At 40.1% G+C, this 23,014-nt stretch overlaps 1 protein-coding gene across 3 annotated transcripts in view; it reads right to left on the bottom strand.

Moving 5' to 3' along the window:
• Positions 1 to 5,417: 5,417 nt before the first annotated feature.
• The window catches only part of KLHDC10 (kelch domain containing 10), a 58,265-nt gene continuing 40,668 nt past the window's right edge, over positions 5,418 to 23,014 (bottom strand). For all 3 annotated transcript variants that reach the window (XM_059171856.1, XM_059171857.1, XM_059171860.1), the window contains 8 exons: positions 16,374 to 16,595; positions 15,001 to 15,155; positions 11,761 to 11,909; positions 10,054 to 10,138; positions 8,916 to 8,982; positions 8,336 to 8,383; positions 6,409 to 6,548; positions 5,418 to 5,772 (listed from right to left, as the gene is read on the bottom strand). In XM_059171856.1, the coding sequence (XP_059027839.1) occupies positions 5,563 to 5,772; positions 6,409 to 6,548; positions 8,336 to 8,383; positions 8,916 to 8,982; positions 10,054 to 10,138; positions 11,761 to 11,909; positions 15,001 to 15,155; positions 16,374 to 16,595 (1,076 nt within the window). In that variant the 3' untranslated portion in view covers positions 5,418 to 5,562. The remainder of the gene's footprint in view (positions 5,773 to 6,408; positions 6,549 to 8,335; positions 8,384 to 8,915; positions 8,983 to 10,053; positions 10,139 to 11,760; positions 11,910 to 15,000; positions 15,156 to 16,373; positions 16,596 to 23,014) is intronic.

Here is a 23,014-nt window from a genome sequence, read left to right as displayed (position 1 = left end):
AGCGACACAAAGCCGAGGTTTTGGATAAAGAAGCATCTGGAAGACCAAGGCCAGAGCTGGGAACTGTGGTTTCATCCCTAAGGGACTCCTGCGAAGGGCTCAGCTCCTCCTGGGTCTCTTCTCTTGAATCGTAAACAGTTGTGACTCCTTATGTAAAGATTCACATTTTCCCTTTGAATTTCCTTATTGCTCCTCCAGCTCTTCAGAATGTCTTGACACATCCACACAAACTCGGCTAGTGTAGTTCGGGGGGTACGCAGGGTAGGACAGGGAAAGGAAAAGGGAGCGTGCCCTGCCCCCATGGTCACTCACTCTTCTGCTCATGTCCTGAGGGGAACAGCGTTCTGTTGAGGGGGCGGCTGTGTGTCCACGAGTTCCAGACAGTGAGCAGAGGGAAGGAGCCACAGCAGGCAGCGGTGGAAGGCAGATGACTCACAGATATGACAAAGAAAAGTGGGCCCTGCTGGGTCGGGAAAGGAGCGGCGGAGGTGGGTGGACCGAGGCTTCCGTCCCAGCGGTGAGCTCACATACACACAAATGACCGTCAATCAAGGTAGCCTTGCGCCAAATCGATTTGGATAAGATTTATTGATCAGATCGTTTTTAGAAAACCAACAGCAAAACACTGACAAGGTACATAAATACAGATCGGACATTTTAGGGTAAATTCACTATTTTTCCTACTTGCCTGTAGGAAACCAGGTAAGGTGGAGAAGCTGTCCTGATCATACGGCATGCACACCAGACTGCAAAAGGACTTCCACACTATTGAACAGGACTGTGGCAAATAGCTTGAAAAGTAAGGCAAGCATCGTGTGTGGCCTAAGCGCACCCTGTACGGAGAGCCAAGCCCAGGCCTGCCCTCAGAGACTGCGAGACAGGTTTCCCTTTCTTGCCTAGGTTCTTCTAGTCAAATGCTCATCGGCAGGTGCCTTTACAGGGAGATGCCTGGCGCTGTCCCTGCTCAGACTCTGTGTACAAGGAAGTGGCTCTGGAGAAAGTCAGTGTGTTTCTGATGCCTCCTTTGTATTCTAAATGTGCAACTAGTAAAACAGCAATTACTACACCTTGGTGAACCTGCCTCTGACTCACCCTGTACACTGACTGAGCAGGGCCTTTAAAAAAACTTCTAGCAAGTGAAAAAAAAAAAGATAAAATCATGAATATTAGACTAAAAAGATGGTACCACTTTTGAAGCACACCTCAGAACTTCTTTTTGTAACCCCAGGTAAAAGAAGAGGTCACTTTCTGGCAAATCCAGCGACCTCGGAAGGGAAACGCCATCGCCGGCACGATCCACACGACACACCTGGAGAGTATGGAGCTCTGCCGAGCCCGCCTCAGGCGCTGCCAACGCTCCAGGGGCCCCGAGGAATCTGGGGAACCAAAGCACTTGAAGCTAACAGAGACCAGTCTGGGGAGCTCATGACCACAGGACCATAAACCCTCATCCGTCCTGGAGCTCAATGCCAGAACAATGAAGAGAAGGAAAATGGCTTTTTGTGCTACATCAGAGTGCTGGCAGCTAGACAAATGAATGACGGTGCCACTTTCTAAACATCTGTAAGACCACATAAAAACAAACTGCTTTTACAGAATGAAGACCAACACAGACTTCCAGGATAATTCAACCTTTCCTACATGCCAAGCTATATGGCTGGAAAGGGTATTTCCAAAGGGAAAATACGGCTCCTGCAAGAACAGAGGAAATGCAAATATTTGTCAAGAGCCAAAGAAATGTGTTCAAATGATGGGATTTTCTCTGCTTCACACACAGTAGCTGCTTCTTCCCGTAGGCGCAGAGAGCTCTTTGGTGGTTAGAGGAGAGACAGCCTAGAACTCAGGGTAGGAACACTACGCTGAAGCAGAGGAGTGAAGAGTTAACATCTCAACTCAGGATTACCACCCGTGGGTCCTAATTTCAGCGTTCAACAGCTGTCATCAAATTGACAATTACGGCTAATAGGGCTGCTTATATGCTTGCTGGTTTCTAGCCCTCCGTGATTCTTCTTTTTCATTTCTAACTACTTATTAGCCCCACTCCACTAAAAAGGAGGTGCTTATGGGAGAGAGCTAGGGAGGAAGAATATAAATGAATCAATTGTTTGATAGAAAAGTTGAAACACTGATTAATTATGAATTTCAATTATCTGTGCTTTACCCTAGCTACCCTGGGTAACCAAAGGTCACTGTTAATAAACCTTTTGCTTAGAAAAGTTAATGTTTATTATTATACATTTAAATCTAGCTATGTAATGGAAATGAATAATTTAGAGCAAATTTTTACACCAAGTCACTAGGGCCCTGAAAAAAAAATTCTGCCAGTGGAAAGGATTTCAGTTTGGCCCCTGAAGAACAGTTAAAATTTCCATCTACTCTATATTGGCTTATAGATTTTCCAGAATGTGGAAAATACTTTATTAAATGAAGAAAGCATTATTGTCTTCATTTAATCACGTATTATGTTCACAGATAAATTAGTATATACATGGGAGAACTGATAGTATTAAATATTAGGCTTTAATTCTCCATTTAGGAAATTCCTTACAGGTAGACTTCTCTTTTTGTGGGCAAAGAAATGTAGGAAGATACGCACACATGAGATAGTACAAAGATGACTGGGGAAAAGTCTCAACTCTAACAAGCCCAAGGAATAAAAAGTCTTTAAGAGTTGGAGTGAGAAAACACAGACTTGAAGATCCAGACTGACCAAGAGTTGGTTTATGCTAGCTTGATCACATCTCACATTCTTGATATAAGCTGACTCTAAAACAATGAGCTGGCTTCCCAAAGCAGATTAAAAAAGAAAAAAAAGTAGTCTACCTGCTTTATAGTTACACCCTATATATAATCTGTATATATTCATATGTGTTTCTATATATTGCACTTCAATTTACAGGACTGCAGTAAGATGGCAGGGAGTGCCTCAAAGAGGCAGAGAAGCAGCAGGCATAAACTTTCCTAAACCAAGGAACAGTGTCAGGAATTCAGGGCGCTGGTTACAGGTATACTAAATGGCTGGGGAACCCCTATATAAAATTCTAGTCATGTACACTTAAGTCATCATACACACAGTCTCATTTGGCATCCAGAACATGTGCATATGTGCGGTTCTATAGCACTCTGAGCTGGTCACACCCACATCCTTTTCACTAGTATTATATTAAAAGAAGACACTTTAGAACAAGGATATGTACTTTTATAAAAACATCACATACAAGGTCTTGGATGTCAGGCCTCCAAAAGTCTACCTCAAAGAAGACTGCCCTCAGAAGGCTTAAATCCTTTTTTGCCAGCAAGTGTGGATTGAACTAGACTCTCTTTCTAGCTCTCCAGTGTAGCAAAGCTAGAGATCTGCTTATTTCCCAAGGAGCATGGGAAGATAAGAACAGAGGCTGAGCATTCAGGCTTTGGTCCCTATATAAATCCATGACAAAAATCCTTTTACCACCCTAGACAGCACAGCTTATTGAACTGGATATATTCCACCAAATATCCAGAGACCAGGCTGGAGTAATGCAGCAAAGCCTTGTCTTGAACTCATGGCGCTGCTCAAACTGACTTGCTCTGGAGAGAGCTCCTCACTGGAGTAAGCTAAGCAGTGGGTGGTAAGAGGCTAAATGTCAAACAGACTTGGTCATGGCAAGATTGGGGGAGGGGGGTACCTCTAGAGGAGTTGCTCCTTCTCCTCTTCTGGCCCTTACCCCTCAGTCCCCCCAAAAGGACCCAAACTCACAGGGGAGTGGTATTCTAAGACCTTGCAGACTATGGGCACCATGAACTCAACCCAACATGGGTGGGATGTTCTAATAAGGCATGGAAGTTAAAAGTCCAAGTCTAGAGACCACAGTTTTCTCTTCCCTGGAACTCAACAATGGATGGTAACTTTAGCCACAACTCAAAAGTGATTTTAAATCCACACATGAGCTAAAGAGATCCCTTCTGGGATGAAGGAAAAAAGAAGAGTAACTTTAAAAGCTAAGTGGAAAAGAGGCACTTAAAGGAAAAAAATATGTCCCAAATCTCCCATCTGAGCCTCCTGTTGTGAGGTGACCGATGGGATGATCAGCACGTGCCTTCTCGTATGCCTGCAGCACCTGGCGAACACCTGAGGACTTCCAAATGCTCACATCTCAGTGACTTGCTCAAATATCTAGCAGCCTGATGGCAAAGAAGTGAAAATTTAGGTCACTCCTTTCTTAGAGTTAAAATACAAAACGAAACAAACAAAAAAAACCCCAGAACTAAAACTTCACACCAAAAATAATGATCCTCAGTTTCATTCCTTCCTCATGCTAGTTTTTAAAATGATACTTAGTTCATCGGGAAGGATGACTTATGGCTTCCCCCACCTCATCAAGACCTTTTATCCAATGACTAGACAATTACTCACAGCACCATGCACATTAAATGCAGACAAAAAGGGGAGACAGTAAACTAAGGGAAAAATCAAGAACCAGTTGGCTTTCCAGAGATAAAACCTGTTGCCTGAGAAAATGGCAGGTGTGTGGCCCAGTGTCAGAAAAGAAACATCTGTGAAAAGGGAGTGGCCAATATGACCGTTGGGCCTCACAGTCTGGCGCCGAGGCCCTCCCTGCCCTGCTCTTCTCTGGCCTCTTACAAGCTTCTTTATGTCCCATGGCATTTACGCCACACATTTAGGGTCTACAAGTCCCCCCATGAAGAAGTCAAAGAGATACTTGAACCCAGGAATAAGCACAGGAGAATTTTGAAACTGCCCACAATGAAGAACTTTGACCACCATAAACTCCTTGATTCAAAACGTTCTAGGTGCCATAATTTCTAAGAGCCACAATAAAACACACAACTACAACACACACATAAGCCTTGTGACGAGCCAAACCTAACCATTGCTGGCACCGTAAGGATGAGAAAAGAAATCACTAATCAAGAGTTGCTGAACTGCTTGACGTTCCTCCAAAGTCAAAGGATGGGTTTGGGTATCTCTGCAGCAAGACGTCAACCAGTGCAGCCACCAGACCCAGCTACTCAATTAGCAGCATCTTGGAAAACAGTAAGTTAAACATCTAGGTTTGCATATAACCCGCACGATTCTCAAGGTTAGCCTTCTTGTTCTATCCTGAAACTTCTCATTGTTGTGGCTAGACTTAAATATTTTAAAAAAAATTTTTTTTTTTGTCAATGATGCTTCTTTAATTTGTAGAGCACTGGCTAACATGGTCATAGTTTCAGAGTTCCTTTAAAAAATTATCCTATCTTGATTCACAACATTATTAAGGTACCTTCAGACTTTCCCTCAACTCCATCAAGGAAGAGGGAGTATGTGAATGTGTGTGTGTGTGTGTGTGTGTGTGTGTGTGTGTGTTGGGGCAGGAGGGAGAGAAGCAAAGAAAGAAGCACAAGGGAAAGTGAGATTTCCATAAACTTAAAACCAATTTACAGAAAGGCATCTGATGTATTTTCTGAATAAGGCCTTGATCAGGGTAACCAATCCTCTTTGTAGCACATTCTACACTGCCCATAAATAAAGGAGTCTCTTTAAATTAACATTTCCAGTATCAATGAACAGTCCAGAAATCCTCATTTCAAGCGCTCGATGAGTCCCTGTGTGAGTCCAAGGTGCAGAAGCTGTGTTCGGGAGAGGTTTGCTAGGTTAGGGAAGGCCGCAAGCAGCTTCTCCCATGCCAGTTCCAGCAGGCTAGGTACCACCAGCCAGATCTTAAACAATGACCCAGTCCGTTTGTTTTCATGGATGTTCACCACTCCTCCATGAATGTACATGCAACCAGCCTGTGAACAAACGGCAGTCAAAAAGGGATAAATTCAAATGGGAAAGAAACAGATACTGAGGCTGAAGAGTCAGCAAAAAATTGCCCACTAGGCCAAAGTGAGATGAGGTGAAGCAAAAAAGAATTTCTCACAGATCCCAACATAGAGATCAAGAAGGGTTTAAATAATGACTGAGTTACTAGGAGAAAACTGTAGCTTTTTTCTTTTTCTTTCCCTTTTTTTTGCCTTCAGCAAACATTAAACTAACATTATATGAAGTATTCACAGTGCCAAATACTGGGAATACAAAGATGAAAATAAAGGCCCTTGCCTTCGTGAAACTAATGGGATCTTTAACAACAGGCTTCGTGGGGATAGAGCTATTCTGCCCTCCCAAAAGACAGCTTTTCTGTCCCTACCAGGGCCTGAATGCCACACACAGCCTTCCTTTCACATTTCTGCTGCTTTTAAGCTGTGTATATGGTTTCTCTCCCCTTTTCTCAGAGGGAGAGCTAGCTTTGTCTTGAAGAGAGTTGTAGAAACCCATTCTTAACTCAAGATTGCTAACTGCAGAATCTTTTTCTTTGCTAACTTTGCTGAAAAGATTTCCTTATCACCTGCAACTATGTAAGGAAGGTTACGAAAACAAAAACTTACCGGTGTAACAGCTGCACAGTGAAAATAAACTGGCTCGGGCATGGTAGCCGGGAGCTTCACCCACTGAAAAGTCTGCAGATTCAACTTCCAGATATCTCCCAGGATCACTTCTCCGTTATAGCCCCCACAAATAAACACATCTATCAAGAAAAGAGAGACCCCAGATCACACAAAAGAAAAGAGACACGACAACAGCATGTTTTGTAGTAGATCACCGGGCGAGCTGACAGGGGACCAGTTCTGGGCATCTCCTCCAGCACAGATGACTGTGGCTGGGAGACCCTCTCCGGCTGCTGTCATGTCCCTCAGTAAAGTACGGACACTGTGCCGGGATCTTTGCTAGGACAAGGGATGCAAGTCTCTAAGCAGGCTTCATGTCTGGGTCCTCAAATCCAAATACCTATAGGTGCCAGGCACAGGAAGTGAATGGACAAGAAGGTCCAGGGAAAATAAGCCAACAGGAGTGCACACACTCTAAAGGGGGTGATGGTGATGCAGCGCCAGTTGACCGACACCTTGTGGAACTTAAGGCCCACAACAGCCAGATCTTCTGATTTTTCCACAGAAGCTTGAAATCTGGATTTTTTTTTTCCTAAGGGAAACATTTTGATTTTTAAGTGTTATCCACTAATCCAAAAAAACTTAAGACACACACGAGCCAGACAAAACATAATTGCAGGCCACCAGTTTGCAAATTCTTCTTTCAAATAATGTTCTAGAAAGGATGGATATTTGTCTGCCCATAAAGACAAACGTCCTCTATGCAGACATTTAACCTGAGGAGAAACATTCACTGCAATGTTCAGTTCAGGGGCATAAAAGTGGTTCTTCCAAGCTTTCTTTAGCCAAAGGAGGACAGTGTGAAGCCCCATTTGATCTACACAGTTCTTTCAACCTTCCCCAAAATCAAAGGTTCTTCATCATTGTTGATGTTTTATGTTTGTAAAGTTAGATAGTTATAACTGGTCATCTTGTAACATTCAAATGAAATGCCCCAAACTAAGACTGAATTCCACTGGTACGGTATCCGGCCTCAATGGATCAAATGATGAGATGTCTTCATTCAGGTCTAGATCAAGCTCAAGCCAATACTTAATTAAACCATAAAACACACTGGAAACTTCTTTGGCTAAGATTCAAGAAAAGTTTAGGGCCAAGGCAAAGTATAGCTTTGCTTCCTCGAGAGGCAAAGCTGAACAACGCCACGATCTACACATCTTATCCAGAAAGCAGAAGCATCATAAAAAGCAGCTTTGTACTGGAGATGGCAGCATAATCCTAGTTAAATCCCAACTAAACTGCTGAAAGGATATGGGCTCTCAAACTCACTTATACACACCTTCCCCCCAGGAAAAATGGAAGGGGGTGTACCAAACCATAAAATAAGCTGTAAATTAGAAGACAGGAGGGTTGTCCAAAGAGGAGTCATTTATCACACTCGGACGAGGTAGGCACAGCTGCTTTGGGAAGCCATACAATGCCTCTGTTGTAATACAGCCAAAGAATGAGCTAAGAGTCCTATTTGGCATCAGACAGAGCACAGAATAAACTTTATGAAATACCACTCTGAAGGAGTTACTGTAATTTTAATACTATGTCCACCGAGGTCTCAATTATATGTCAAGATTATCAGTATTACCCACCATAACCACAGACAGCTTTGGGGTGGGGTGCTGAAAGGTCAGCCCGTATAAGACAAGCTTATTTATTGCCAGTCTTTGAGTTCTCTCGTAACTGAGGGAACCCAGACACCCCACTCATGTACCTGATGAAAACCACTAAAAGAAGCATAACTTTATGGATTTCCCTTGAGTTTAAGCTATAAGAAACAGACTCTTCTCAAAATTGTGCCCTTTATATACACATAAAGACATTCTCAGCACGTACAATTATAAAACGGAACTAGAATGTTCTTTAGAAACCTTACCATTTTTTATTTGGACACAACTGTGACATCTTCGGGCTGCAGGAAATCCTGCCAAACACATAATAAACACAGAAATTCCATTATTCACAGAAAAACTAAGACTAACGCTGATGTGCCATGGCGAAAGACACACTAGGAATAACTCTTAGACACTTAAAACAAGCCCATTGTTGCATTAAGCAAACACTGACTAGTCCTTCCAATCCTTCCTTATTTCACACTAAAAAAAAGCCATCCAAGTCTCGCTGTAACCGTACAGCATTCAGGAGCCAGGGGAACAAAATGGGATGGTAGGGGAAGGAGTTACTAGTGGCTTTTCCAAGTCCTTTTACCCACAAAAAGATGGGTGGATCTTGATTCAAGTGTCTGCTTCCTAACCCACCCACATTTCCCTGCTTCCACAGAATGTAACAATCCCCATTAAAAGTCTCTGCACAATTACAGAGGAAGAATAATAACTGGACCAGCATAACGTATTTTACTTGTCATATAACTCAATAAGAGTACTTTCCCCCCTTCGAAACAAGTAAAAATTAAAATATATTTATTAAAGATAAGTGAATCAATATTTTAAATTTACCTATTTTTTCATGGGGTTTTGTGGCAATTTCCTCCCATGCGTTCGTTTCAAGGTTGTATGCATGGATCTTGGGGAGAAAAAAGAAAGAAAGAAGAATCACACACGTAATTTTAGCTAGCCTGAAAACCGGATTTTTTAATAACAGCCTAAACAAACACGTATTCTTAGTTGGAAAGTCTTCATTTCTTTTGCCTTTCTCCAATCTTCCCTAATTCTAAAAGAAGGCAAAACATTAAATGATACAGTTGAAAGTTAAACAGATACAGGATTCCATTTTTTTTTTAATCACAGAAAAAAAGAGAAAACAGTTGGAATTCTGCAACTGTCACATTTTTTACAACAAACATTTACCATTTTTATACCAGAAAGTAAGTGTTGATAAGAAAATACGATAATGCAGTTTTAACAAAACTTGAAAAAGACCAATAAAGTGCCAAAACAGCCCAGGGGCTCTGTAGCCTAATCTAGATTCCTCCTGGGAGATGTTAATTTAGCAACACCACAGGAGTGGATGAATAAAAACCCATCAGAGTGCAGCTTCCTACAGATGCACAGTCCTAGACCTGCAAAGTTCTTTCTAAATACACAGCACTGACGATGACAAAGCTGTGACATCCTGAGCATCATGGTTCCAGTTCTCATTAGTTTCTCCATACAAGCTACTATCTCTTCCTTTTAGTCACTTCCCCCATCCAGCTTATGCCGGGGATAATTTTCATGTTTTTCAGAGTGTGATGGATACAATGGTCAACTGGAAAGCATATCAGGGACAGAGTTTGGCCATATGTTATAAAGAGCATGTAACATAAAACAGGTGTTAAGGGGCACCTGGGTGGCTCAGTGGGTTAAGCCTCTGCCTTCGGCTCAGGTCGTGATCTCAGGGTCCTGGGATCGAGTCCCGCATTGGGCTCTCTGCTTGGCAGGGAGCCTGCGTCCTCCTCTTTCTCTCTGCCTGCCTCTCTGCCTACTTGTGATCTCTCTTTGTCAAATAAATAAATAAAATCTTAAAAAAAAAAAAAAAGGTGTTAAGAAACTGTTCCAAAATTCAAGTATCTATAGTCACAGAATTATCTTACTTAGTATGAAACATGCCTCTCTCTGTCCTTTTCTCTCTCATTATTATTATTTTTAAATATACCTTGTTTAAGGAATAAGCTGTCCAGGAAGTACCACCTCCCAAGATGTAAATCCTCTGCCCATCATGTGCAATTTCATGTCTGTATCTGAAAACATACATGGAATCTGTTTATAATGAAGTGAAAAATGATCTACCTAAGATTTTGCCATAAGGCTTTTGTTGGATAATTATTCATAGTAATAAATTGTTAAAAACAATCTAAGTGTTTAACAATAGTGAATTGGTTAAATGAATTACAGAATAGACATAAAATGGATTAGCATGCAACCAGTAAGAATACAGACAGAGAGGACAGTTAATATATCAAGAACTTCTTTCCATGTCATTAACTGAAAAAAAAAAAAAAATGTAAGAGCAGATAGGCTCTAATCCCATGAAAAATTTATACATACACAAATATGCAGAGAAAATGACTACAGAGATAGATCCAAAATGTTAACCCTGACTATCTCTAGATTTATATTATATTTTTTTCATTTTCTTCATTTTACTTATCTGTATTTTCCAGATTTTCTAAAATCTTTTTGTGATAACTTGTATAAGGAGGGAAATTATTACAGAGTTTGTAAAAAGTGATCTGTCTACATTTCATTAGAAACCCCACAGTATGGACTTTCAAATTAAGATACTTATTTAATAGATACAAAAATATCAGAAAAATTCTGCTACATAGAACTGTGATTATAATGTGAAACACCTACCAGGACTTTTATCCAAGCAGTCTAGCTAGAAGTGAAATCATTTATAATGTGTCCATAAAATGATTCAAGAAGGCAACCATGTGAAAATGCTTTGAAAACTTAATCTATTTCCTCCTTTCCCTGAAGGCCCTGGTGCTGATAAAATAAATTACATCAAAATTATTCCAGCAGCAGCCCACCCCCGAGTCCTCACATGGTAGCTCTGCAAACATCAGCCCACTGCCATCCTACAACAAAAATAAAGCCTTCCTTAGAACCTCTAGGCCGTTTTGTTTAAAGGAAACGAAGAGATAACTGGATTCATCTAAACAAAGTGAATAAAAAACTATTTACTGTCTTTGCTTTTAAACTGGAGAGGAAAAAATTATTTCACAGAAGTATTTCTAATTCTAAGAGGCAAGTCCTGGCAGGAAAGAAAAGTGAAAGGCCTAGGACTGCTCCCAGAAGGTGCCTAGGAGCCACCTGTGAAGACTTCACCTGTGAAGTCTGCATGCTTAACAGGGCACTTGAAATGAAGGTCCTCCCCTCCTCTCATCCACCCATCCAACCACCACGCCCCCCCCAAGTCAATATTCACTGAGTACCACTATGGGAATTGAGTGCCACAGGCTCTCTGGGTATACAGCTGCGAGCAAATGAGCCAAATAATCCCAAAGCGCAAGTTAAGAAGGCAAATCAAAAAGTAACTAGAAAGTGATTGTTTTGTCTGTAATATGGCATTTAATTACATTTGCTACCACTGGTTTCTTCTTCAAAGTGTTACTATCTTCCTAATGCAGGAAAAAATGAGATATAAAAAGAAATACTATGAGAAAAAAATCTATGGTTAAGGGGGAAATATCATTCCTTAACCAGATGACTTTTCTTTAATGCTGAACTGGAATCTACCAGCAGTTGGCTATTTTAACCAGGCTGTAAGAGTCTTCGTCAAACCGTATTAGCAGTATTCAGAAAAAAGTCAAACTTAGCAAGAAAGAATAAATATGCTTTGATCCTAGAACCTCACCTCTCTTCTGGCAGATCACAGGACAGGTTGTTTGGTTTTAGTTGTGTCCACTCTCTTGTATTGAGATCTAGTTTGTGCAGATCTGTGCTGTAAATGTAGCCAGTTGTCCCTCCAAAAACATAAAGGGAGCCATTGATGATCGCCATGGCCTGGAGGGCAAGGAAAGGTGAATACCATTGATTCATTAACGCCTGGTTAAAGAATACAAACGTATTCAATACCCCAAAATGAGACTTCATGAAATTCTCTTCTACTTTTTAACCTTCTAAAATAGCAGACCTTTAAAAGATTATAGATCTGGGGGGAACTGAGGTGGCTCAGTCTGTTGAGCATCTGACTCTTGATTTAGGCTTAGGTCATGTCATGGTCCAGGGATCAAGCTCCATGTCATTGTGCTCCCTGCTCAGTGGGGAGTCTGCTTGTCCTTTTCCCTCTGCTCCTCCCCCAACTTGGGCTCTTTCCCTCTCTCATTCAAATAAATGAATAAAAAATTTAAAAATTTTAATAGATTTTATTTATTTATTTGACAAAGAGAGACACAGTGAGAGAGGGAACACAAGCAGGGGGAGTGGGAGAGGGAGTAAAAGGCTTCCTACTGAGCAGGGAGCCCAATGTGGGGGCTTGATCCCAGGACCCTGGGATCATGCCCTGAGCTGAAGGCAGACACTTAATGACTGAGCCACCCAGATGCCCCTAAAAAATAAAATCTTTTAAAAATATACCTAAAAATAAATAAATAAAAGATTAAAGATTTTTAGAGAACCCAGGGATTATTTTTAGAAGGGTAAAGCTTTGGGGTGCCTCGGTGGTGCAGTTGGTTAAGTGTCCCACTCTTGGTTTTGGCTGAGGTCATGATCTCAGGGTTGTTAGACCAAGCCCTGCATCGGGCTGCTCAGCATGGAGTCTGCTTATGACTCTCTCTCCCTCTTCCTCCACCCCTTCCCCACCACATGCACTCTCTCTCTCTCAATCTAATATATAAATAAACAAATCTTTAAAAAGAAAGAAAAGTTAAGAAAGAAAGGTAAAGCTTTGCTCAACTACAAAGCAGTTCTACCTAGATAGGCAAGAGGACTGGATATCGTTTAGGGATCCTGGCCAACCAAAGAATGTATACATCACAGACATGAACATTTCCACGCAAAGCTGCTTCTCTTTCTAGGCAGTGTTAAGAAAGATGCTCTCAGGAAGAAGAAGCAGATATGAAAATAAGGCACCAGACAGCCACTCTGGAAAACAGCATAGAGGTTCCTCAAAATGTTGAAAACAGAACTGCCCTATGACCCAGCAATTGCACTATTGGGTATTTACCCTAAAGATACAAACATAGTGATCCAAAGGGGCACGTGCACCCGAATGTTTATAGCAGCAATGTCCACAATAGCCAAACTATGGAAAGAACCTCGATGTCCATCAACAGATGAATGGATCAAGAAGATGTGGTATATATACACAATGGAATACTATGCAGCCATCAAAAAAAATGAAATCTTGCCATTTGCAACAACATGGATGGAACTAGAGCGTATCATGCTTAGCGAAATAAGTCAAGCAGAGAAAGACAACTATCATATGATCTCCCTAATATGAGGAAGTGGTGATGCAACATGGGGGCTTAAGTGGGTAGGAGAAGAATCAATGAAACAAGATGGGATTGGGAGGGAGACAAACCATAAGTGACTCTTAATCTCACAAAACAAACTGAGGGTTGCTGGGGGGAGGGGGTTTGGGAGAAGGGGGTGGGATTATGGACATTGGGGAGGGTATGTGCTTTGGTGAGTGCTGTGAAGTGTGTAAACCTGGTGATTCACAGACCTGTACCCCTGGGGATAAAAATATATGATTATAAAAAATTAAAAAAAAAAAAAAAGAAAAGAAAATAAGGCACCAGAACCCCTTAAGTAAAATGTCTAAAGTTGGTAGTCCTAAAAATGTCACATTTTCTACCAGACTCCCGTCAGCATAAATTCCGCTTTTGTTATGGTCATTTCTCAGAGTTTTAATGCCTCCTCCAGTGGAATAGAGCTATCCAGTATGTACCTCTACACATAGCTTAGGAGGTATTTATTATCAGTACTAATGTTGGCCAGTTGAAAAAGAAGCTAAAGATGCTTTTAAGTTTAGCCCATTACTCTCCAAGGGTCGCCGATGTTGGAGGGTTGCTCCCTATCTTTTTGGATAGAACTTTTCAGACCTTTTGAAGCACTGGAATTAACTAGAAACTAATGTCCACATAACCTATGTTTCAGCTCAGACTAGCCTGTATTAAGTCCTTTCCAAGTGCAGATATTATCTACTCTACTACTTAGGTCAGAAAGCTCTCCAAAGAATCATATCATTTTAGAGATGATGACCATATGTAGAGCCCAAACTCATTGGGGGTGGGAGTGGAGGCAGAGTGCATCCTGACCTTTAAAATACTTCTGTAGAGGGGCGCCCAGGTGGCTCAGTCAGTTAAGCAGCTGCCTTTGGATCAGATCATGATCCTAGGGTCCTGGGATCAAATCCCAAATTGTGCTCCCTGCTCAGCAGGGAGTCTGCTTCTCTCTCTGCCCCTCTCCCTGCTCATGCTTTCTCCGTCTCTCTCTCTCTCAAATAAATAAATAAAAATCTTTTAAAAAAAAAATACTTCTGTATAGATCTAGGTCATGATCCCAAATTGGATTAGAAATAAAGAGTGAGGAAAAAAAGGAAAGGAGGTAATAACAACCAGATTTGCAATTATGACTTCACATCAGAACTGAAAAATCAGTGGGTGCCTGGGTGGCTCAGTCAGTTGAACGCTTGATTCTTGATTTCAACTCAGGCCATGATCTCAGGGTCTTGAGATCAAGCCCGGTGTGGTGTTGCATTCAGTGGGGAATCTGCTGGAGGATTCTCTCTCTCCCTCTGCCCTCCCCCCACTCATGTGTGTGCTCTCTCTCTTTCAAATAAATAAATAAAGGAAAACAAAAAACCTAGGGACATGGGTGGCTCAGCCAGTCATGGGATCCTGGGATCGAGCCCCTTGCTGGGGAGACTGCTTCTCCCTCTGTCTCTTCCCCTCCCCAAAGACTCATACTCTCTCTCATCTCTCAAATAAATAAAATCTTCTTGAAAAAATGAACTGAAAAATCAAGTATTAAACAGTGAATTCATTCTCTGTTTAAAAAAAAAGTAGTAACAAATATTCTGACATTGTCCTTAGAACTAGAAAGATCTGCACTAATACATCCACCACGATTGGCCACAGATTGGTACCTGTCCGTATATACGGCTGGGTTTCTTCCCCCGACAGCTGAGTAAAGCCCATCTCTTATACTTCACGTTACACACATGGACGTCATTGCCGTTGCTCTCACCGAACGGGATGCCTGTACCTCCAAACACCAACAGGTTGTTTCCATGCAGCACAACTGGGGAAGGAGACGCACATGTCCATTATGTACTGGCTACCTGCGGTATGTTCCCACGTAAACCCAGAATAAGAGAAACTAAAAAAATGTCTGCTTTAATGCTCTCTCAGAAGGTAACTCAAACCACTGACATCTAACTACTATAAAGTTCTGCAGGAAAAGGCTAACTTCAAACTGTACGGACTAAACCATAAGGCCAGCTTGTTGTTAGGTATGTGACACGTGTATTCAGTACGTGTTTGTGGAGTTCCTGAAATACTGTGTCTAACACTACTAGAGGACATGAACTATGGCACAGCACTGTCACTGAAGACAGTTCAAGTATGCAGCAAAGCAGAGAAAATGAAGTATCATCTTTGCCTCAGCAAAGACCCAGCAGGACTCTGGATGAAGGGATAAAAGGATCATTCTGGTTTTGCCAGGGGAATGAATGATCTCTACATTTTAAATTATGCTTCTGTCACCTTAATCCTTCACCAGATAAAAAGAAACACCAATATCCTGCTGGTAACTTTGGTGTTCTATTTCTTCTGTTTCTGCCACCACATGCACACACGCACGCACACACACACACATGCACACACATTCTTTCTCTAACGACAAGTACCCCCCAAATCGTGCTACTATTTTACCTCAATGGCATTTTGAGAAATCAATTGTTCAGCTGATATAGTTTGAGAGCCAGCATGGCTCTGGAGCTGCAAGAGCCAGGTTTCAATTCTTGTATGATCTCAGTTAAAGTCCCTTAAGGCCCCTCTAACATCCTGTTTTCCATTTGTACAACGGCAATAACTCTAAAGTGCATCACAGAAATGCTGTGAGGTAAACGGATACTACGTGTGGAGTACTTTGCTCAGAAGCTATTATCGTCATTATAAACCCCCTCTGTTGAGCCTCTACTATATTTTACTTAGCCTGTATCTGCTACTTTCTATTAAACCCTCTGAAATATTACTAATCCCATTTTACAAGTAAAGACCTTGAACCTAAGAATCATCAGGCAAGGAAACGGTATACAGCTAGATTCAAACTCAGGACTAGCCTCCCAAGTGATTTTGAACCACCATGCTGCATTCTTACCACAGTAGCAAGTCTATCCCTTAATAGGGTTTAATCATATGACAGTATTATTACAAATTATTAACAAGAACCATGTGACACTGACCTGTCCTCACAGACATTTCATAAAGTCAAAAGTTCAGAACTGCTTGCACTCACGTGACATAGATGCCAATTCCCGGGGCATGTAGCCATCTGTGCCCATCTGGTGCCATACTCCTGTAGCAAAATGATACCTCCAAAGCTCCCTGAAGAGAGGATAGTCTTCATTATCTGGCCCTCCAGATTCATCATAATCTGGGTTATAACCTCCAAACACATAGAGGTTGGTATTATCTGCCACACAACGATGTCCACTTCGTGCTGGTGGAGGTCTGTGGCCTAGGAGAGAATAAGACGGTTTTCCACAGATGGCCAAGCAGATTAAAAGCACAAACAAATTTGGTCACAATCATTTTAGCTTTAAGAGGGAATCAGGGAAAATTTATAACATTGATTTACTTTTTATATGCTTAGGTTATTTTTTACATTCACACATGACTACTTAAGTTTTTAAGGAGCTAGTCTCCATTTCTATTTCATACAACTAACTTTCAGATTTTGGTCACTGTGAAAAGTTTTTTTTTTTTTTCCAAGGGAGGTAAAATAGCATTATAAACTCAAAAAAATGGTTGACAACTTGAAATTTTCAAGAAGGAGGAGAGGTTTAATAAGCAAAAAGCTAACAGGACAAATTTTCTTATTTCCTTAGAGGAGAACAAAAACACAGGCCAACTAAATTAAACTGAAAATATTAGAGAACTACATAAATATAATCACAAATGTGAATGAGTCATGTATAAATAAAAATACACACACATAAAACCTATGATTTGTCCACACTATATAATTATACACTTAAAAAGAAAACTGGCTTTCAAAGAGTTATAGAAAGATTTAGAATTAAATACCACTCCAGACAGTATGGCAGTTAACAAAAAATATCCTTATAGTTATCTCAAAGAGCATCTTTCAACCTACTGAGAGCTTTACTAAGAAAAGCTATTTCTACAGTTTATATTTGAAAGCTATCTGAAGTTTAAATTGCATCAACTAGTTCACTAAAAACTACTTCGAGATTAGAGTAAAAAAATCCTAAATTTTTAGATTATTTCTATTATCCTTACAATTTTTTATACCAGTCTACACAAACCCTTACATAGCTGCAGAACCAAAGATGCTTAAATCCATACTGGATGGAATAAAAAGCCACAATAGTTGTCAGTCACCCTAAAGACTTACCTACTTTCCTATACTAGGAACAGATATTAGTATAATGTTAATTAATATTTAGGATGATGCTGGACACCTAACAAACATGTTATATTAAAAAAAAACACTTATTACCAACCTAACATAGGCCTTATGTATTTTGTTAATCAAAATCTCACTTCCTGGGGTATAAATTCAAATTTAGAGCCTTTCACAACATAACTTTGGCCTTATAGCTCACACTTCTGCCTAAGTTTGTCTCTCTGCTTATAAAGCCAAGTCCTTCCCTTAGCCCTTGGCCTGGTCTCCTACCCTTCAATGCTTACTTGTGGAAATGCCTCCAAATCCAGCCCTTACAGCTTTCTCATCATTAAACCCTAGGGCCCTTAAAGTTCAATACCCTGCGATTCAAATAATAGGATATACACACACAGCAAGATTATTATACTGTATCTATGTAAATACATGAATATATTAGACAAACTATAATCATTTAGAAAATTTACTCATAAGCTGTGATTTACCTCAACTGAAGAACGAAATTTCTCTTTCTAGGAATCTCAAAACACAGAAAGTGTGGTGTGGAAGAAAAAGTAAAAGCTCCTACAAATGTCTAGATTTGAATCCAGGTTTCTAACTGCTACCTTGAGCAAGTCACTGACCCTCACTGTATCTCAGCTTCCTCATCTGTATAAGGGGATATTAATTAAGCCTGTACCTACAGATTTTTCAGATTTCTATTAAAATGCTTATTGGCTTATATATTAATCTTTCCAAGTGTGTGAACTATTTGAAGAAAGAGGAATGTACTTGCATTGACCTTTCTAGTACCAAGCCCAAGGCACACAAAAAACACTAAACAAAAATTTATAAATTTTTCTCTACTCATTTTGTGAACATTTGTTTTTCTTCTCCAAAGCTCCTCAAAGGCAAAGATCATGTATAACAATTGTCCTGTATTACCCATAACACCTGAAACCAGTGGAGCGATATAAAAGACACTAGGAGACAGGGCACCTGGGTGGCTCAGTTGGTTAAGCAACTGCCTTCAGCTCAGGTCATGATCCCGGAGTCCCAGGATGGAGTCCCGCATCAGCCTCCCAGCGCCAAGGGGAGTCTGCTTCTCCCTCTGATCTTCTCCCCTCTCGTGCTCTCTCTTACTCCCTCTCTCAAATAAAAATAAATAAAATCTTAAAAAAAGAAAAAAGACACTAGGAGTTTCATGATTCTAGTTTCAGGTTAAAGTAAACAGTGACAGGGATGATAAAAATAGTGTATAGCTCCTAATGGACTTTGGTATCATTATACTTCAGAGATATACGCTTTCAGGGGCAGGGGCTGGATTATGCAATGGTCTTCTCAAAACAGAAATGCTTCTAAAAGTTAGTGAGACATATTTAAAGAAAAAACAAAACAGAGTTGTTGTGGTCAACAGATGGGAACTTTGAGAATCTATATAACGTCATATGCTTTACTCCCTGAAGTCAACAGATACTTTTCTAAAACTGCTTTTGGACAAATATTTGAAAAGACATACACTATATTCTAGGATTTTCTCTCTATAATTTTCCACTATGAGTTACTTGACAACTATTTTTGTGACAAATGTAACTCAAATGGATTAAAGGTTGAGGAGTTAGTGAAAAGATGGTCTCATATTTATTCACTCATTCATTCATTCATTAAGCCAAAAATATTACTGGATACTTGCTTTGTACCAGGTACTGCCTAAGGTGCTGGGGATACAGTGATAGGACCACTGTCATTTCTGTCCTCTAGAGCTTAAAGTCTAGTCCTGCACTTTCAATGCAGTAGCCACTAACCGTGTATTAATGCTGAGCACTTGAAATGAGGATGGTCCAGAATGAGATATGATTTCAATGTAAAATACCCACTGGATTTCAAAGACTTCGTATCCAAAAATGAATACAGAATTACTAATTTTTGTATTGAATGTATGTTGAAATGTATTTTTGATGTCCTGAGTTAAATAGAAGTATTAAAATTAATGCCACCTTTTACTTTTTTAATGTGACTACTGGAAATTTTTCCATTTGTGGCTCACATAACATTTCTATTGAACAGGGCTGGTCTAACTCAATTGCTGGCTTTTGTAATTCCATTATCTATGCAAATTAAACTGCTGGGTAAAGAGAATCTGATCAATGTTTGATAAATATTAAACATGCTGTCAAGAAGTCTGATAGCTGGGAGTAAAAGGTAACTCTTCTTTCTCTTCAGTCAGTAACTAGAGATTTCTTTGTACATATTTATAGCCCAAGAGTGACTAACATATCAGAAAGTCAAATTTTACTTTGAATAAATCAGGGGAATTTGTCAGGGCTAATGCCAGGGAAACTAAGCACTTATTTTCATTGTGTGGGATATAGCACAGGTTCATCAGCCTTGACCAAAATAAAATTGGGTTTTAGATTGTTAAATAGTTCTCTGAATCCTCCCCCAAACTCACCATGTGCAAATCCCACTTTCCTAAAAATGACTTGCTTCTAATGAAATTACCCTTTGAATTAGGTTACCTAATTCAGAAACTTCCACTAGAAAATGTAAAAAACTCAAGCGTAAAAAAGTCAAAAATTAAAACTGAACTAGTATGCAGAGGTGACTCCCAATATTCACAAGGCAACATCCAGCTAAGGGAATGTGTATCTATGATGTCTGAACCATCTTCTCTTCCTTGGGCTCACCTCGTCACAAACACTTGCTCTTTAACCCGGGCAGAAGCAAGAGCTCATGGTAACCAGGGAAATGGGCTTTAGTTTCTACTCCAGCCCACAGGAAAAGAGAAGCTAGCTGCCCAACATTAAGGTGACAGATGATTAGCCGGATTAGTCAATGTTTTCGCCATTACAGTATTTTAACAAAGCTTCCTTTACATACGTTCACATGCAAATGTCTGAGTACTTCTGCGTCAAAGGAATATATGCTTTAAAGTGTTACAGATGCAATGTGAAAGAGCCATATTGCTCTCCAAAGAGACTGGAACAATTATATGCCCAAATGATTTCTGGAAGTACTTATTTCTTCACACTCTCTTTAACCTCTCTCCTGTGTGCCCATTGAAAGGGTACAAATGAGGGTCAGCTATCTGTATTTCCCTGATTTTTTACTAGTGCACATGTTAACCAGCCCATTTCTAGTTTTTCTGTGGGGAGCTGCCTGATCATACCCCTTGCTTTTCTATCTACCTAGTTGTTATCTTACAGATTTGTAGAAATTATTTATTTATAATATTTCTTTCATCCAACCTGCTACTTGTCTTAATTTTATCTTTTAATGTATGGAAGTTTTTGTGTTACTGAATCTCTCAATCTTTTAATAAAGGTACCTTTGCAAAAAAAAAAAAAAAAAAGAAAAAGAAAAAGAAAAGAAAAAAGACTGCTTTATATTTCATTTATCTCTGAATCATAAAATTATAAAAATATTTTCATTTAGTTCTAGTAATTTTACAGGTTTTTTTTTAATACTCAGAAACGGAATATATCCAGAATTTGTTTTTGTGGACTCTATGAGGTAGGACTCTAATTTTCCTCCCGAAATGTATAGGCTTTTGCCATCAAACCACTTCTGGAAAGCCATCTCTTCTATACTGAGTTGAAATGCCAACTTTATCACACACTAAATTGACATGCTCTAGAGTAGAATTAGGAAAATCCCAATATCCAGGTCTAATCACAAACTTGGACACAAAATCTATTACTTTTTAAGAATGCACACAACTGGGGCACCTGGGTGGCACAGTCGGTTAAGCATCCAACCCTTGATTTTGGCTCAGGTCCTGATCTTAGGGTTTTGAGATCGAGCCCCATGACCGGCTCCACGTTCAGCACAGAATCTGCTTGGGAATCTCCCTCTCGCTTTGTCTCTCAAATAAATAAATAAATCTTACAAAAAAAAAAAGAGAGAGAGAGAGAGAGTGCACACAATCAATATAAAGCAAAATCACAGAAAATTAATGGAAAAGCTTGCAAGTAAAATAGCATATAACATTTATTGCGTAGTAAATTTATTACTTACAAGATGTAGCCACCTCTAAATATTAATTTGTGGGGAGGCCATTAAAAAAAAATAAAAACCTTTACTGCTGAAAGTATTAGCTAGTTATAAATATCAAATAGCCTAAAGGATAGATTCAGTTTCGTTTAACTGGTCACTTTTTTCCAAATATAAAGCTTTCCATTACCTCGACCAGAGAAGACAGGTCTTCTATTTTACATCTGGAAAACTGGACTGGAAAGCCAAAGAGGAATGAGCCAGCTGGCTCATGCCCCTGACCAGCAAGCAGACCTTTTTACTACTCCCAGAGTCCAAGCTGTTCAGGCAAAAGCAATCTATTCATACCAGCAAGCATTATTACATAGTTATATATGCATTTCCTACCAGAGGAACTCCGTACCCTATATGAGATGCATATGTAAAGATCTGGCTTCTCAGGGCAGATAATCTTAGTGTAGAAGATAGCAGCAATCAAATAAATCTGCTTTGACAGACTCTGGTGTTATGATGAGTTCAAGTACTGAGCACAGCATACTTGAGGTAGTTGTTACACTGTACCTAGTTATATATCATCATTGGCTTCTGGACTCTATTCAGTTCCACCAGCTCTGCTAATTATCAACTCCTATACCATTATCACAGTTTTAATTATGATAGCTTTGAAGTATCTTCTCAATATCCAGTAGAACAAATTCCCCTTTCTGTTACTTTTTCAAAGAACTTCTGGGCTGTTTTTCTCCATCTATACTTGCAATCAATTTTGGAGTCAGTTTGTTCAAAACAAAACAAAACAGAACAAAAAACCCCCCACAAATGTAAGAAGTCCCTTGAAGGATGCCAGGGTGGCTCAGTTCATGATCCCAGGATCCTGGGATCCAGTCCCACATGGGGCTCCCTGCTCAGCAGGGAGTCTGCTTCTCCCTCTGCCTGCCACTCCCCTGCTTGTGCTCGCTTGCTCACTTGCTCTCTCTCTGACAAATAAATGAAATCTTAAAAAAAAAGAAAAAAAATCCCTTGATATAAGACATCATCTTATCCAGGTGATCAAAATTAATGTCATCATAACAGGAAAAATCAACACCATCTGCAAGGGACGTGAACACAGTATTACTTCAGGGTGGGGACTGTGGGGTTGCCCAGTCAGCTAAGCATCCAACTCTTTGATTTTTGGTTCAGGTCATGATCTCAGGGTTGTGAGATCGAGCCCTGGATGGGGATCCATGCTGGCCGTGGAGCCTGCTTAAGATTTCTGCTCTCCTTCTCTCTCTGCCCCTCCTTGCTTGCACTTCCTCTAAAAAAGAAAAAAAGACTTCAGCATTCCTACCAAAAATGCATAAGCTGAATGTAATCATGAAAAAAACACAAGATAAACACAAACAAAGTGATATGCCACAGTATAACTAGTCTATAATGTTGAAAAATATCAATGTCAAAGCTAAAGATCTATGAAAACTGAATGCAACACATGATTTGGCATTTTCTTTTACTACAAAGGACATCACTGGAATAACTGGCAAAATCTAAAGGTAAGGTCT

This window comes from Mustela lutreola, chromosome 4 (assembly GCF_030435805.1).
Source record: "Mustela lutreola isolate mMusLut2 chromosome 4, mMusLut2.pri, whole genome shotgun sequence".
In the NCBI taxonomy this organism is placed as follows: domain Eukaryota; kingdom Metazoa; phylum Chordata; class Mammalia; order Carnivora; family Mustelidae; genus Mustela; species Mustela lutreola.
Note: the sequence above shows the minus strand (reverse complement) of the source record. Positions and strands in the feature narration are given on the sequence as shown.